The 16,868-nt window shown below is 42.1% G+C and overlaps 1 protein-coding gene across 2 annotated transcripts in view; it reads right to left on the reverse strand.

Moving 5' to 3' along the window:
• Positions 1-16,868, reverse strand: part of LOC126106855 (nuclear RNA export factor 1-like) — a 164,029-nt gene that overhangs the window by 38,434 nt on the left and 108,727 nt on the right. For both annotated transcript variants that reach the window (XM_049913250.1, XM_049913251.1), the window contains one exon: positions 697-870. In XM_049913250.1, the coding sequence (XP_049769207.1) occupies positions 697-870 (174 nt within the window). The remainder of the gene's footprint in view (positions 1-696; positions 871-16,868) is intronic.

Genomic DNA, 16,868 nt, shown 5'->3' on the forward strand with positions numbered 1-16,868 from the left:
GTCGCACATGTGTCACAACCGAACTTGTACATTACATAAATTCCTGTCCATGAAGTGCATATTTATTGAGATTCGAGGACCTGATACTGGTGAATAAATCAAAATTCTAGAGCCTGTATTGCTAAGAAAAATGGTGCTATGTTCCTTCAGACATATAAGTAGACAACAACATATGGAAGTTAGGGTCTGGCCGTGATTTGTGCAAAGATGGCCAAAGTGGTTAAGGTGGCTGCTCACATAAAAGCAAGAAATCTAAATTCGAGTCCCAGTTCGGCACAAATTTTCAGTGTCGTCATTCCATTATACAGCCAAAGGTGGTTCATATTTGCAACTGCAAATACGTTGCCCGTATTTCTTGACGGCTATAATCGCTGCAGTGCCTGTCCCATGAGAGATGCATGTCCAAAGGAACATTGCATCATACTCGTTAATAACAAAGGCACTGCAATTTATAATTATTTAATCATCTCTGAATCTGACAGGCAAAAGCAGAGCTGTTGCAGTGAAAAAGGAGTAGTAGTTCACCCTGAATTGTAGATACACGGTATACTGTTCGAAGTCTCCAAAAGGAGAAATAAATTACAGCAATTCTGTATCTCGTAACATGCTTACACCCTGATGCAAGCCTGTCTCAGTGTCTTGTAGCCAAAGAAATAAATATATGTTACAGAATACAATTCGAGTAATGCAGCTTACCTCTGCCTCTGCAGTTGCCGCATTTGTTACATACATGATGTCATTAATTATCTGGTACTCGTTATTTGCTAAACTGACGAGGACAAAGGTGCGCATAAAATGTCGAGGTGATATGTCTTGTATTCGGTTTTGCTCTCTGAAGACACCCGTAACAGTCAATATAGCACTTGTGTCCTGCAAACAAAAAATAGGGAAATGTTCACTGCAACATCATCTCACAATCATACAAGCATTCTAAAGGTTGGTTTGTGCACATTAAAAAAAAAAAAAATTAAGTTTTTTGTAGAGCTCATAATAGTCTAATACATGTTACAACAAGAGTAGATACACAGACAGTTTATACTTGAAACTGTATTATTCATATATAATTCCATTATATCTCTATAATGTGTGCTTTTCAACTACAGAGGAAGCGGAAGGCAAAGAAAAAGAATAATTTTATGTGTAAAACGGCTACCAGATGGCATGTGAGTGGGATGAGGATTCACATGAAGGAACTGTTGCTCTCATCACTGACAAAGGCGTGTGCCTGTGTAACTGAGAGAGTGACTTCACAGATACTGATGCATTTACATTAGGATGCTATAGCCACCACAGGATGACCACAGTGGAAAGTGTGGTATGATCCAGATATTGCAGTGCCACATTAAAGTCAGAAACATGAGTCAATACCACAGACATTAGCGAGGGATTGCTGCAGCCCACAATGGCATACGGGAGGTGCTCCAGAAGATGTGCCCTCCCTCTCAGCAATGGCAGAGTGCTCACGGTGAAGTCAGTACAGTCTCGAGCGTGTGAGAGCTCGGCCTAGTTTGAGACCTCAGCTACAGCATTCGACATCACTAAGGAGGAGAGTGGCCGTTCATAATGTTAAACATTGTGCCTTAAGAGAACAGTTGTTAACCAGTGCATGAAGTGATGCTTTGCAAGTCTATAACAGTTGTAAATTATCCTGTACTTCTGTGTGTGGTGCTCCTTAGTAGGTGACAAAAAATTTTGTAATGGGGAAAAAGGATCATTCTAAAAAATTATAAGAAGTACATATTTATTAGGGAAACATAACTGCAATTCTATATTACAAACACAGTATTATCATTGAAAATGTCAGAGAATCATGTCAGAGAAAGAAAAAAAAAATGTTTTGAAATCTTCTTCTTGTCTTTTTTATGATTGTCTCTTGTCTTGTTCTAATGTAAGTGATTTGAACCAACTGATTTGTATGAAAGAATAAAGCTGTGTTCTGTGTAACGTACAAATAAAATATGCAGTGTGAAATATATGTGGATTTATGAGTTAATTCATAATCAATTGCTGTAATCAATGTCAGTTCTGAAGTTCTGAACCTAGAAGACTTAGCGACAGTAGTGTTCGATTTGCCTCCATTACGGCTAAAACAGCAACAACTGTTGGAAAGAGTAGTGAGATAACAGAACTTACAAGGAATCGTCAGAAGAATAAAAGGTAAAAAGTTGAACTTTTACATTATTTACAGACACTGGACTGTCAACACAAACTTATGTAACTTTTTTTCTTGTATGGTCTCCTATAACAACAACAATCTATGTACACTATGTGATCAAAAGTATCTGGACACCTGGCTGAAAATGACTTACAAGCTTGTAGCACCCTCCATCGGCAATGTTGGAATTCAATATGGTTGCCGACAGCTTTTACTCTTGCAGGCATATATTCAATAGGGTGTTGGAAGGTTTCTTGGGAAATGGCAGCCCATTCTTAACGGGGTGCTGTACTGAGGAGAGGTGTCAATGTCAATCGGTGAGGCCTGGCACGATGTTGGCATTCCAAAACATCCCAAAGGTGATCAATAGGATTCAGGTCAGGACTCCGTGCAGGCCAGCCCATTGCAGGGATGTTATTGTCGTGTAACCACTCCACCACAGGCCGTGCATTATTAACGGGTGCTCAGTAGTGTTGAAAGAGGTAACTGCCATCCCCAAATTGCTCTTCAACAGTGGGGAGCAAGAAGGAGATTAAAACATCAATGTAGGCCTGTGCTGTGATAGTGCCATGCAAAAGAAGGGGTGCAAGCCCCCTCCATGAAAAACACAACCACACCATAACAACATCGCCTCCGAATTTTACTGCTGGCACTACACGCACTGGCAGATGACGTTCACTGGGCATTTGTCATACCCACACTCTGCCATCGGATCACCACATTGTGTACTATGATTCGTCACTCCACACAACATTTTTCCATTGTTCAATCATCCACTGTTTACAGTCCTTACACCAAGCAAGGAGTAGTTTGGCATTTCCCGGCAAGATGTGTGGCTTATGAGCAGCCGCTCGACCAGGAAATCCAAGTTTTCTCACCTCCTGCCTAACTGTCATAGTACTTACAGTGTATCCTGATGCAGTTTGGAATTCCTGTGTGATGGTCTGGATAGATATCTGCCTATTACACATTATGACCCTCTTCAACTGTTGGCGGACTCTGTCAGTCAACCAACGTGGTCAGCCTGTATGCTTTCATGCTGCACATGTCCCTTCATGTTTCTAATTCACTATCACATTGGAATCAGTGGACCTAGGGATGTTTAGGAGTGTGGAAATCTCGCGTACAGACGTATGACACAAGTGACATCCAATCACCTGACCACATTTAAAGTCCGTGAGTTCTGCAGAGCGCCCCATTCTGCTCTCTCACGATGTCTAATGACAACTGAGGTTGCTAATATGGAGTACATGGCAATAGGTGGCAGCACAAGGCACCTAATATGAAAAACATATGCTTTTGGTGATGTCTGGATACTTATGATCACATAGTGTATTATTTTATTAATTTATTATATGTGGCAAAGAAGTGTGCCGCAGTTAAGTAAATCTTGTATTCATTCCTTTAATAAAGTGAACTAACATTTCAACTGTTGTAATTAAAAATCAACCACTTGACCGAGCAATCAGAGAACCCACAGTTGTGGCCGGACAATAGTAGTTTCACCTCGTCACAACAGGAATATGGCCAAAGGTGGTGAGCCATTTCTCAATGTCAAATACCCATCCTCAGCTCTCCTCAACACACGAGATTGCAAGCAGTTGCTGCAACAGTACATACGAGATTTGGCCAATAGACAAATAATCTGCCCGTAAGACATGTGACACTGTCTCTAGACTTGGTAACGGCATTCAGAAAGAGAGTCTGCAAGTTTCTTCTAAGCTGAAGCCACGGTGTGTGAGCAAAGTAATGAGATTGACAACACTGTGAGCAATCTGGCAACACTGTGTTATACTTTTTTAGACCAGGGTGTTCATCCCTTCCAGATGCACAGTCCAAGTTTCAGCTCATTACAGCCATCATGTTGATTTTTGATAGGGTCTTCAGTGAAGTTGTGTTTTCATCATGTGTTATGAAAATGGAACACTGGAATTTAGAGCAATCAAGTTTTGTGTTAAGATTGGGAAACCTATGAGTGCGACTTTCGAAAAGTTGAAACAGGCCTATGGGGAACATTCCTTATCAAGAGCACAAGATTTTACTGGCGCAAATCATTTTTGGAAGACCGAGAACATATTGAAGATGAACCTCGCTCAGGGAGACCTTCAACTTCAAAAACCGACAAAAACATCGAACGTGTGTGTTCTCCAGTTTTCTCCACAAGATCTTGAAAGTGGTAATTCCAAGCCAGCTTTTCATCTGATCTCAGTACTAAGAATTAAAAATGGTCACCTTCTTTGGCTGTCTGACCACCTGGGATCAATTAAATTTTGCTTTTGCAAGAGTGTCAGATGGTGTAAACAGTGCATTTTGTTGCAGTTAAGTGTTAATATGTTCTCAGATGTTACTTACTACCCCATTAGCTAGGTCCTTTATGTTTCACAATAACATGTTATTACTCACAGAGAGAAAAGTTTTCAATCATCTGTGATGTTTAATGCAGAATGTACAGGATGTTGAAAAAAGGTATTCCATATTTTGAGAATTGGTAGTATGGATAAAAACAAGACAAAAACATTCAGTAAACATGAGCTCTACAATGCACATCTTACAAGCTACGAGCACTTGCTCATCTTGATCACTGTGACACATATCTATTCTACTGGAAGTGCTTTGCTATGGCAAATTACTTGCAGAATGCACCAAACAAATGATGATATCTCCCTTTGTTACTGTCCATAGACAAAGCAGGCAGTAAACATTGGTTAGTGTGTTCACTGTAAACTGTGTTGACAGTTCTGGGTAAGTGCAGCATATACATTAGTTCTAATGAACTGGTTTGTGCTGTGATAAGTTTGTGAAATGAATTTTTCAATTTAGTTTTATAATTCACTTACGAGCACAATGGAAACTTATTATTCTACATGGGAAATGACAGACACGATCTTCCATTACAATCTTGGAAATGGGTGCTCTACTGAGCACGTGTCCCGCATACTGAAAAATTACCAGAACATTGGTGTCATATGCACAATTATTCTGCCATCTCTTCCAGTGATTAGCAAACTCTGGCTCCATAGTTCCAGCAATAGCGAATTGTGGCAGACTTTGCACCATTTGTCTCCTGTCAAGGAGAAGCAAGTATTCGATGCGTGGAAGATTTTGGAACTAGTGGGCGTACATGGCACAACAGAATAAAAAGATCACTTTTTTGAAACCCTATAATTCTCACCCATCGCTATGTACAAGTTTGAAATTTGGTGCAAAGATGCCTAAAACCTTCCTCTGTTATGGTATAAAAGCATGGTGCCCTGTGACGTTGCCCTTGGGCTTGGCGACACTTCAAATGGCACGGGGCGACATCTGTGAAAAAAAAGGCCACAGCTCAGAAGTTCATGCGATGTGTAAGGTGGGTTAATGATGTCATATTAGCATCAATTTTCCCACAGTTCTCTCAAATGTCACTGTGGACACATGACAGGAAAGTCGTCACAGCCCCTCTAACCCAGGGTTAGAACTGTAACACCTGATGTTGAAATCTTGCAGTTTTCTTTCAAGCAGACAAGGAAAACATTTGGGAAACCCTGTCACTCAGAACCAGCACGACAGGGTCTCAGTAGGGCATAATGGGTGGCCACGAAACCATCCCATTCTGTGAGGCATCAATTCTCACACATTTCAAGGTCAAAAATGACAGTTCGCAATGCAATGAGCAACAAGAAGATGATCCTGACAACCTTTGACACTGCTGATATTCTCGGACTTTTCAACCTTTCTCTAAGGACACCGTGGGGCTTCATCCTCATGGAACGTGATAGCACCCTCTTGGAGCACAATGTGACCACAATTTTTGCTCTCATGTACATGTCGGAGCTACTAGGGGCTATTCAAAACCATGTGAAAAGATTTGAATGTGATCTGAAGTAGCAAAGGGTGCTTTTCATCCCTCCTATTTCATATCCAACTGTGGCATGATTGGGGGAGAGGGGCGGGGTGGGGGGGTGGGGGGGGGGGTTGGTAGGTAGAGACAGCGTGTGTGAATAAAATAGCAAAGGGTCTCTGAGACCATCAGTGTGACAAAACACTAGACGGCATCCACCCACCTTTATTGGGAGTAAAAAAACACCCAGGTGCAGAAACAACCTGTAAAGTAGTCTGAGGCGCCTGCCAGTAGGCAACCCCTTGACACCTCTGCGAATCCACCTGCTACTAGCTATTTGAAGCACTGTCGAGCCTGAGGGTGATGTCACAGGGTGCCAAGCTTTATCACCATTACAGAGGTACACGTGTTTGCGCCAAATTTCGACTTTTGTGTCACAGTGCGAGACAATTACGGGGTTTTGAAAAAGTTATCCTTTAATTTGTCGTGCAATGTAGAATTTTGGCACCTATCAGTCTTAGTCATCCTCTAGTCTGGGTGACCTTGCACGAACAGTTGCTATATTCGTAGCACATACAGCAAGTTTGAACTCTTTGGCCACAAAATCAGCCTGCTGGAATGCAGTTGTGCCAAAGGCTGTTGCAAAAATGTAGTGCAGATCCACTTTTTGCACCAAAAGTGCTGTTCACAGGCAAAGCCGTTTTCAGGTGAGATTTGTCATGTGGCAGTTTGTCGGTTTGGGGGCACTCGATGACGAATTGTCAGCACTCGTACGAAAATGAGCAGGCACGAATGTGGTTAAAGCGTAGAAAATATGATAAAAGAAAGAAAAAGCTATCTGACATAAAATTGCACTCATTTTCTCCTCATCTCACCCACAATCACACGCTCAATCACACTAGCACAAACCATGTGAGACAGTGTTAAATGTTGTCAGATGTTCTAAAACTTCCAAGTACAAGTCAAGAGCAAAATTAAAATAGATTCACGGGAATATGCAGCTGACTGATCACTTACAAGAAACATAGATAAGCCAGTCTTCCTGACAAAACATTAAACACCTAGTTATAAAATTTTATGGAACACGTCGGACACTGCACGGAACCTTGAAGGATGTACCACATTTGTGTCACTGTCATTCAAAATCGAGCTGTTGCCCTGTGATGTGGATATAAAACACAGTCTACTAACATTTGCTGCCGTGTGATACGTGCACCATAAGCAAGTACACATCGGAAGGTCCTCTCCTTGGAGCAAGAAGTTGTGCTTCAGTGGACTGTGCCTTTTGTGAAGATGAGTGAAAAGAGCCTCAGCCCGTCTGTGTGGCTGAGAGGAGACATGCCACAGCCGAGTTGTGGACTGTGCCATGTGCAGTTTGTTGTTTGAAACTTCCAGCCACTAGTCTCCCCACTGACACGTGACTCCGTACCTCGACAACGAGTTGACAGCATGCAGGGAGATGGCACACTGAACTAATTGAGGATCGTGACACCACGTCACCTGCCTTGTCCACCATTTCATTCCCATCAATAATTGTGTGGTCTGGCACCCAGCAGAAAGAAACCTCCTTTCCCAGCCTTTGTACATGGAGAGTGACACCCTGGGCTACTTCATCTGCTGGATGAAAGTGTTGTAGAGATTGGAGGGCACTCAGGGAGATGAAAAAGAGGAGGAATTTAGCAGGCACAACAAATCTCATCTGCTCCAGCGCTCTCAATATTTCGTAAATTTGGAAATGCAGACAGCGTATCCTTGAAGCGACTGAACACAGAGGGCTCAATCAGGAAAAACAACAGAGCAGCCATCAGAATCCCTCTGTTTATACCCACTTGTGAACACAGCTACAAAGTTGTGGTGTTCCTTTAAAATGTAGGATAATATTACACTTAAAATGTATGCAGGAATGCAACCTCTCCTGCACTGCAATAAATCTAAATTTATTCTGGGCCTATGGAGCAACCAAGGTGGCAGTCAGTCAAAACTCTCGATTTAGGACTGTACTTGCCCCACACAAAATGACTTCCGCTCACACTTCTACATCTACATCCACATCTATATCCTGCAAACCACCATAAGGTGCATGGCAGAGCAAAGGAAGAATGACTATTTGAATTCCTCTGCGTGTGCAGTAATTATTCTGATCTTATCCTCACAATCCATGTGTGAGTGATAAGTTGGGCATTGTAGAATATTCTTGGAGTCATCATTTAAACCCGGTTCTTGAAGCTTTGTTAACAGACTTTCTCAGGAACTTCAAGAGTCTGCCATTTCAGTTCCTTCAGTATCTCTGTGACACTCTCCCATGGATTAATGAGACCTGTGACCATTTGTGCTGCTCTTCTCTGTATATGTTCAATATCCTCTGTTAAGAGAGATTTTGGGCATGCAGCTGGTCGTCGTAAACTTCATTACACAATATTTCGGCTGGACAACTGCCAGCCACCTTCAGGTGATCCGAATGAGGACTGACAAAGACGTTCTCTGCTCCGACTTATATAGTGCGCTGACGATACTGCCGTGCATGCACTGAAGTCGTGAAGACAGAAGGACCACACCGCTCAATGGCAGCACCCTTGCTGGTGAAACTGCAAGACTCAGCTTGTCCAGCCGAAATATCGCGTAATGAAGTTTACGATGACCGGCTGCAAGCCTGAAATCTCTTTGAACAGTTGATTCGCAGAACACATTTTAAATTTTACATCCCCTGTTAGTCCTGCTTGGTATGGATCCCACATAGTAAAGCAATATTCTACACTCCTGGAAATGGAAAAAAGAACACATTGACACCAGTGTGTCAGACCCACCATACTTGCTCCGGACACTGCGAGAGGGCTGTACAAGCAATGATCACACGCACGGCACAGCGGACACACCAGGAACCGCGGTGTTGGCCATCAAATGGCGCTAGCTGCGCAGCATTTGTGCACCGCCGCTGTCAGTGTCAGCCAGTTTGCCGTGGCATACGGAGCTCCATCGCAGTCTTTAACACTGGTAGCATGCCGCAACAGCGTGGACATGAACCGTATGTGCAGTTGACGGACTTTGAGCGAGGGCGTATAGTGGGCATGCGGGAGGCCGGGTGGACGTACCGCCGAATTGCTCAACACGTGGGGCGTGAGGTCTCCACAGTACATCGATGTTGTCGCCAGTGGTCGGCGGAAGGTGCACGTGCCCGTCGACCTGGGACCGGACCGCAGCGACGCACGGATGCACGCCAAGACCGTAGGATCCTACGCAGTGCCGTAGGGGACCGCACCACCACTTCCCAGCAAATTAGGGACACTGTTGCTCCTGGGGTATCGGCGAGGACCATTCGCAACTGTCTCCATGAAGCTGGGCTACGGTCCCGCACACCGTTAGGCCGTCTTCCGCTCAGGCCCCAACATCGTGCAGCCCGCCTCCAGTGGTGTCGCGACAGGCGTGAATGGAGGGACGAATGGAGACGTGTCGTCTTCAGCGATGAGAGTCGCTTCTGCCTTGGTGCCAATGATGGTCGTATGCGTGTTTGGCGCCGTGCAGGTGAGCGCCACAATCAGGACTGCATACAACCGAGGCACACAGGGCCAACAACCGGCATCATGGTGTGGGGAGCGACCTCCTACACTGGCCATACACCACTGGTGATCGTCGAGGGGACACTGAATAGTGCACGGTACATCCAAACCATCATCGAACCCATCGTTCTACCATTCCTAGACCGGCAAGGGAACTTGCTGTTCCAACAGGACAATGCACGTCCGCATGTATCCCGTGCCACCCAACATGCTCTAGAAGGTGTAAGTCAACTACCCTGGCCAGCAAGATCTCCGGATCTGTTCCCCATTGAGCATGTTTGGGACTGGATGAAGCGTCGTCTCACGCGGTCTGCACGTCCAGCACGAACGCTGGTCCAACTGAGGCGCCAGGTGGAAATGGCATGGCAAGCCGTTCCACAGGACTACATCCAGCATCTCTACAATCGTCTCCATGGGAGAATAGCAGCCTGCATTGCTGCGAAAGGTGGATATACACTGTACTAGTGCCGACATTGTGCATGCTCTGTTGCCTGTGTCTATGTGCCTGTGGTTCTGTCAGTGTGATCATGTGATGTATCTGACCCCAGGAATGTGTCAATAAAGTTTCCCCTTCCTGGGACAATGAATTCATGGTGTTCTTATTTCAATTTCCAGGAGTGTAGAACTGGTCGCACGAGTTATTTGTAAGCAATCTATTTTGCAGACAGATTGCACTTACCCAGTAGTCTATCAGTAAACCAAAGTCTACCACATACTTTACCCACTACTGAATCTTTGTAATCATTCCATTTCATATCCCTACAAAGTGTTACACCCAGGTATTTGTATGAGTTGGCCGATTCCAGCAGTGACTCACTGATTTGTAGTCACAGGATACTACAAGTTATCAATCTCTGAACCATGTCCTATCAAGATCTGACTGAATATTTGTGCAGCTTCTCTCATTATAGATAACTGCATCTTCTGCAAAAAGCCTAACTTTACTATGAGTATTGTCTGCAAGGTCATTAATATACAATGTGAACTGCAAGAGTCCCACCACACTTCCCTGGGGCACACCCACTTCTACATCTGACAATCACTCTCCATCCAAGATAACATGCTGTGTCCTCCCTACCAAAAAATCCTCAATCCAGTCACAAATCTCACTAGATACCCCATATGATCGTATTTTTGGGAAAGAGTTTAGGTGCAGTGCTAAATCAAATGCTTATTGGAAATCAAGAAAAACTGCATTTACCTGGCTGCCTTAATGCAAAGCTTTTAGTATGTCATGTGAGAAAAGTGCGAGTTGGGTTTCACATGATCAATGTTTTCGAAAACCACGTTGGTCAGCACTGAAGAGGTCATTCTGTTCATTCTCCATGCAAATTCCATACAGACTTGTCGATGACTGGAGAAAAGTATCCCACGTAAGACGGGGCAGTCAATTTTCACAACCAATATGTTTGGATTGGTGCAAATCTGCTCACAGTTGGAGAAGGAAGGTATCAGTACTTATTTTCAGTTAATGGATGGGCAGGAATCATTGGCAACAAACAGGACCTTATATAGTACATAACACGTTGACTGGTGCAAGGTATTATCAGTTTCTATCAAATGACTTGCCCGTCAGCTAGAGGAGGTACCCTTCCAACAATGTAGTTAATGCATGACAGAGCATCAGCCCATCTTTTCCTAAATGTCCAAAAGTGTGCCACACTAATATTTAATGGGCAATGGGTTGGATGGGTAATTCCAGTACATTGGCCAGCTACTCCCCTCAATCTTAATCCTTTGGATTTTTGACTGTGGAGACTTGAAATATCTGGTGAATGCAAGGGCCCTTTAATGACGTAAAAACTACTACAGGAACATTTCATCAATGCATCCGTGTCACAGAATGTATTATGTACAATTTAGTAATCAACTAGACAGACTGGCAGGTAGATAAATGAGAAACATTTTAGCTGCTATCACAGATTATCAGGGAGTTGGTCAACACTATTCGTTTATTTCTTCATTTGTCCATTCGTCATATTCCATAGAGCCCGACAAGAAGGATAATATTCAGGGATGTGGAACGAGCCAAAGTATATGTTGTACATTATATCAAAAGTAAGCTACCAATACACTGCTTAGCACTATTCACACTTATATAATCTAAACTTAATATAGTAGATTGCAAAGAACTGTGCTACTTTGAAACAAGCTGCTGCCCAAGTTCTACTCCACAACTGCTGTTTATCTGCTTAATATTCATTTGACTGTAGTGGAATTTTTCATACAGCTTTACAGCAGACACTGTTACTTACGATGCAGTTTACAGAATTTTCCAATTCTTGAATCTAGATATTCACTTATTTATTGAAAGAGTGATTAGAGAGATTTCTTTTAAATTGGTAGGTTTTTACCATCAGCAACAAAAGCCATTACAGCATAAATGTATTGGGAAGTGTGTTAAAAAAGAAAACCAAGTTTGTGACACTAGCACGGGACAACTTCCGGGCATGGGGTCACACTGACAGAGGTGTTCGGGGCGCAGTGGTCCTCAAAGCGCATGACAGTCCAAAGGGGTTTAAATGATACTCCAGTGTGAAATCTCTAGTTTCCTAAACTGAAAATCATGATGCTCTGAAAGGCAAATTTCACTTGTTAATTAATACTGTAACACTTGCATTCCGTAGTGGCAGACAATCTGCATCACAGATTGCTGAATGTGTGCCTGGCTCTCCGAGACGTGTGATGGGAATTTTATTTTTATAATTTTTACAGCACAACAACAATGAAATATTGTGACATGGAATAACTCCACTTACAATAACACAACCCCCAATATAAATACTTTTTGCACTCTGTACCATTCATAACACATGTACCAAGTATATATGAAATCTCAAAACTTATCTGAGCTGTACTTTTCAAAACTTTTATTGATCAGAGTACAGTTTACAGGCAGCTGATAACAAAAGCGATAGTAAGATAATTGCGTAGGCTTCCGTGGCCAGAGTCAGTCAAAATAAAAGCTTTCTGGCTACGGTACCGCATGCTGATGTCTAAAACTACTGCTGCTGGAGAAAAACCAACGTTTTGGTCCGGGGTGCAGCGGCCTTCTTCTGGGTCTAATGGTGCGTTAAAGCTATGTAGTGTCCTTTATATTTTGTTGTTATTGTTCACTGCACATGCCATTATGTCATAATTTTAAAAAGGTAGTTAGTTTCATTGGTAACTTAAGGAAGAAGGACAGGGAACTTTATTTTAAGAGGTTATTGCGGTTATGTGCCGTGACTGGTGGTCACTGTCAAATGAGAAGTTGGCTGAATGCTGGATGTCAATCGCGCGGCAGCAGTTACTCGCCGGTAGTGCCCGTGCCTTGTGCTGACAGTGCGGTGTGTTGGGCTCTGACTGCTGGAAGCCAAGATGGGGCAAGCCTGAGTTCATCCTCCCTGTTAATGTTATTATTGTTGTTGTTGTTGTTGTTGTGGACTTCAGTCCTGAGACTGGTTTGATGCAACTCTCCATGCTACTCTATCCTGTGCAAGCTTCTTCATCTCCCAGTACCTACTGCAGCCTACATCCTTCTGAATCTGTTTAGTGTATTCATCTCTTCGTCTCCCTCTAGGATTTTTACCCTCCACGCTGCCCTCCAGTACTAAATTGGTGATCCCTTGATGCCTCAGAACATGTCCTACCAACCGATCCCTTCTTCTAGTCAATTTGTGCCACAAGCTCCTCTTCTCCCCAATCCTCCAATCCTATTCAATACCTCCTCATTAGTTATGTGATCTACCCATCTAAACTTCAGCATTCTTCTGTAGCACCACATTTCAAAAGCTTCTATTCTCTTCTTGTCTAAACTATGTATCGTCCACATTTCACTTCGATACATGGCTACACTCCATACAAATACTTCCAAAAACGACTTCCTGACACTTAAATCTATACTCGATGTTAACAGATTTCTCTTCTTCAGAAACGCTTTCCTTGCCATTGCCAGTCTACATTTTATATCCTCTCTACTTCGAACATCATCAGTTATTTTGCTCCCCAAATAGCAAAAACTCCTTTACTACTTTAAGTGTCTCATTTCCTAATCTAATTCCCTCAGCATCACCCGACTTAATTCGATTACATTCCATTATGCTCATTTTGCTTTTGTTGATGTTCATCTTATACCCTCCTTTCAAGACATTGTCCATTCCGTTCAACTTCTCTTCCAAGTCCTTTGCTGCCTCTGACAGAATTACAATTTCAGCGGCGAACCTCTAAGTTTTTATTACTTCTCCATGGATTTTAATGCCTACTCTGAACTTTTCTTTTGTTTCCTTTATTGCTTGCTCAATATACAGATTGAATAACATCGGGGATAGGCTACAACCCTGTCTCACTCCCTTCCCAACCACTGCTTCCCTTTCATACCCCTCGACTCTTATAACTGCCATCTGGTTTCTGTACAAATTGTAAATAGCCTTTCGCTCCCTGTATTTTACCCCTTCCACCTTCAGAATTTGAAAGAGAGTATTCCAATCAACATTGTCAAAAACTTTCTCCTAAGTCTACAAATGCTAGAAACGTAGGTTTGCCTTTCCTTAATCTTCCTTCTAAGATAAGTCGTAGGGTCAGTATTGCCTCACGTGTTCCAATATTTCTATGGAATCCAAACTGATCTTCCCCGAGGTCGCTCTCTATCAGTTTTTCCATTTTTCTGTAAAGAATTCGCGTTACTATTTTGCAGTTATTAAACTGATTGTTCGGTAATTTTCACATCTGTCAACACCTGCTTTCTTTGGGATTGGAATTATTACATTTTTCTTGAAGTCTGAGGGTATTTCGCCTGTCTCATACAGCTTGCTCACCAGATGGCAGAGTTTTGTCAGGACTGGCTCTCCCAAGGCTGTCAGTAGTTCTAATGGAATGTTTTCTACTTCCGGGGCCTTGTTTCGACTCAGGTCTTTCAGTGCTCTGTCAAACTCTTCATGCAGTATCGTATCTCCCATTTCATCTTCATCTACATTCTCTTCCATTTCCATTATATTGTCCTCATGTACATCGCCCTTGTATAGACCCTCTATAGACTCCTTCCACCTTTCTGCTTTCCCTTCTTTGCTTAGAACTGGGTTTCCATCTGAGCTCTTGATGTCCATACAAGTGGTTCTCTTATCTCCAAAGGTCTCTTTAATTTTCCTGTAGGCAGTATTTATCTTACCCCTAGTGAGATAAGCCTCTACATCCTTACATTTGTCCTCTAGCCATCCCTGCTTAGCCATTTTGCACTCCCTGTCGATCTCATTTTTGAGACGTTTGTATTCCTTTCTGCCTGCTTCATTTACTGCATTTTTATATTTTCTCCTTTCATCAATTAAATTCAATATTTCTTCTGTTACCCAAGGGTTTCTACTAGCCCTCATATTTTTACCTATTGGATCCTCTGCTGCCTTCACTACTTCATCCCTCAAAGCTATCCATTCTTCTTCTACTGTATTTCTTTCCCCCATTCCTGTCAATTGTTCCCTTATGCTCTCCCTGAAACTCTGTACAACCTCTGGTTCTTTCAGTTTATCCAGGTCACATCTCCTTAAATTCCCACCTTTTTGCAGTTTCTTCAGTTTTAATCTACAGTTCATAACCAATATATTGTGGTCAGAGTCCACATCTGCCCCTGGAAATGTCTTACAATTTAAAACCTGGTTCCTAAATCTCTGTCTCACCATTATATAATCTATCTGATACCTTTTAGTATCTCCAGGGTTCTTCCATGTATACAACCTTCTTTCATTATTCTTGAACCAAGTGTTAGCTATGATTAAGTTGTGCTATGTGCAAAATTCTACCAGGCAGCTTCCTCTTTCATTTCTTAGCCCCAATCCATATTCACCTACTATGTTTCCTTCTCTCCCTTTTCATGTTATTAGGGTGTTTAAATATTTCAATGCCCCCTCTGATTTTGCATTTCGTCATAACTGGCTGCTTGGCCAACACACAGGCTTCACTGAATTTTATTTCTTTTCTGCAGTCTTGCCACTGCAGATCTGTTGTGTTGCCCTAGATGAATATAGCGCTTGTGTTGGCGAATACGTGTTGCTATTGGCCTACCAGTCCCGCCGATATATGCCCCTCCACATTCGCATTCAATCTTGTAAACGCCTGTCCTCATTATCTTTCTTGACACAATGCAAAGCTGGCACAAGGACTCAATACTTTTCTTACTATCGTTCTCCCACAAAAGAAACCAAACATCTCGTCATCAAAATGGTATGTTGGTTTTAACAACACCTGCAAAAAGAAAAAAACCTACACTAGGCATAAATAGGAATATAAATACAGTTTAGGTATACCATTTATAGTGACATTGCTTTTGATGACATATTGGCTATAACAACAAAACCTAGCAGCCATGTCTAAATCCTCCGTAAATGTTATATTAAAAAAAAAACTACTTACTATGAAACTCCTTATTGTGACTTATCACATAAAACAACATATTTTTATTATATTTTCAGGTAAGTATATCAGCTATAACATCCAACATTCATTTTTGTTTGTTACCTATTTGGGAATTACTAAATGCAGTGTAATGCTTGTTTTCTGTAGATTATTAGTTTCAAATTAATATGCGAACTGAACAGCCAGCTCGAATATAAATTGATGTTAAAGAAGTGTCACACATAATAAAGCAATTACAAAACGAGGAAACAAATGTCAGCAATGTGAAGGAACTGGATGTCCCAACTCAGTGATTTCTACAATTTGGAAGGTCAGAAAGAAAATACAGTCTCTTTTTGACTGCAAGTCTTCAAAAATCAAATGGGCAATATCATCTAAAAGAGATACAGAAGGAGCTTCACTTACATGGTTCAAGTGGCAAAAACCAAATAATGTGCTGATTAATGGATCTAGTCGTCAAGCAAAAACCAATGAAGTTGCACATCTGTCGGGAAAACTGAACTTCAATTGTTCTTCACCTCGGATGCGATGTTCTCGAGCTTGCCATGAAATTATTACTATAAATATTTGTGAGGAAGCTGCTGGTGTACCTGATGGCGTAACAGACGACTGAGTGGCTATCTGAGAAGTGGCCTGTTTTTTGTGAAGGTTTGAGCCAGATGATACATTCAGTGCAGATGAAACTGGCTTGTTTTATAACATAACTGCAGATAAGACACTGAAATTTAAAGGAGAACAATGTTCGCATGGAAAAGTGTCTAAGGCAAGAATCATAGTTATGGTTTCTGCAAATATGACAGGACCATATAGAGAAAAGCTTTTGGTAATCGGAAAATAGAGAAAATGTATATGTTTTGAAAACATTCACTTCCTATCTGTAGTTTATGAAAAAATGCCAAATCTTGCATGACATCTATAATTTTTGAAAAATGGTTGCATAACTAGGACTTTCAGC

The sequence above is a fragment of the Schistocerca cancellata genome, chromosome 10 (assembly GCF_023864275.1).
Source record: "Schistocerca cancellata isolate TAMUIC-IGC-003103 chromosome 10, iqSchCanc2.1, whole genome shotgun sequence".
Taxonomy (NCBI): domain Eukaryota; kingdom Metazoa; phylum Arthropoda; class Insecta; order Orthoptera; family Acrididae; genus Schistocerca; species Schistocerca cancellata.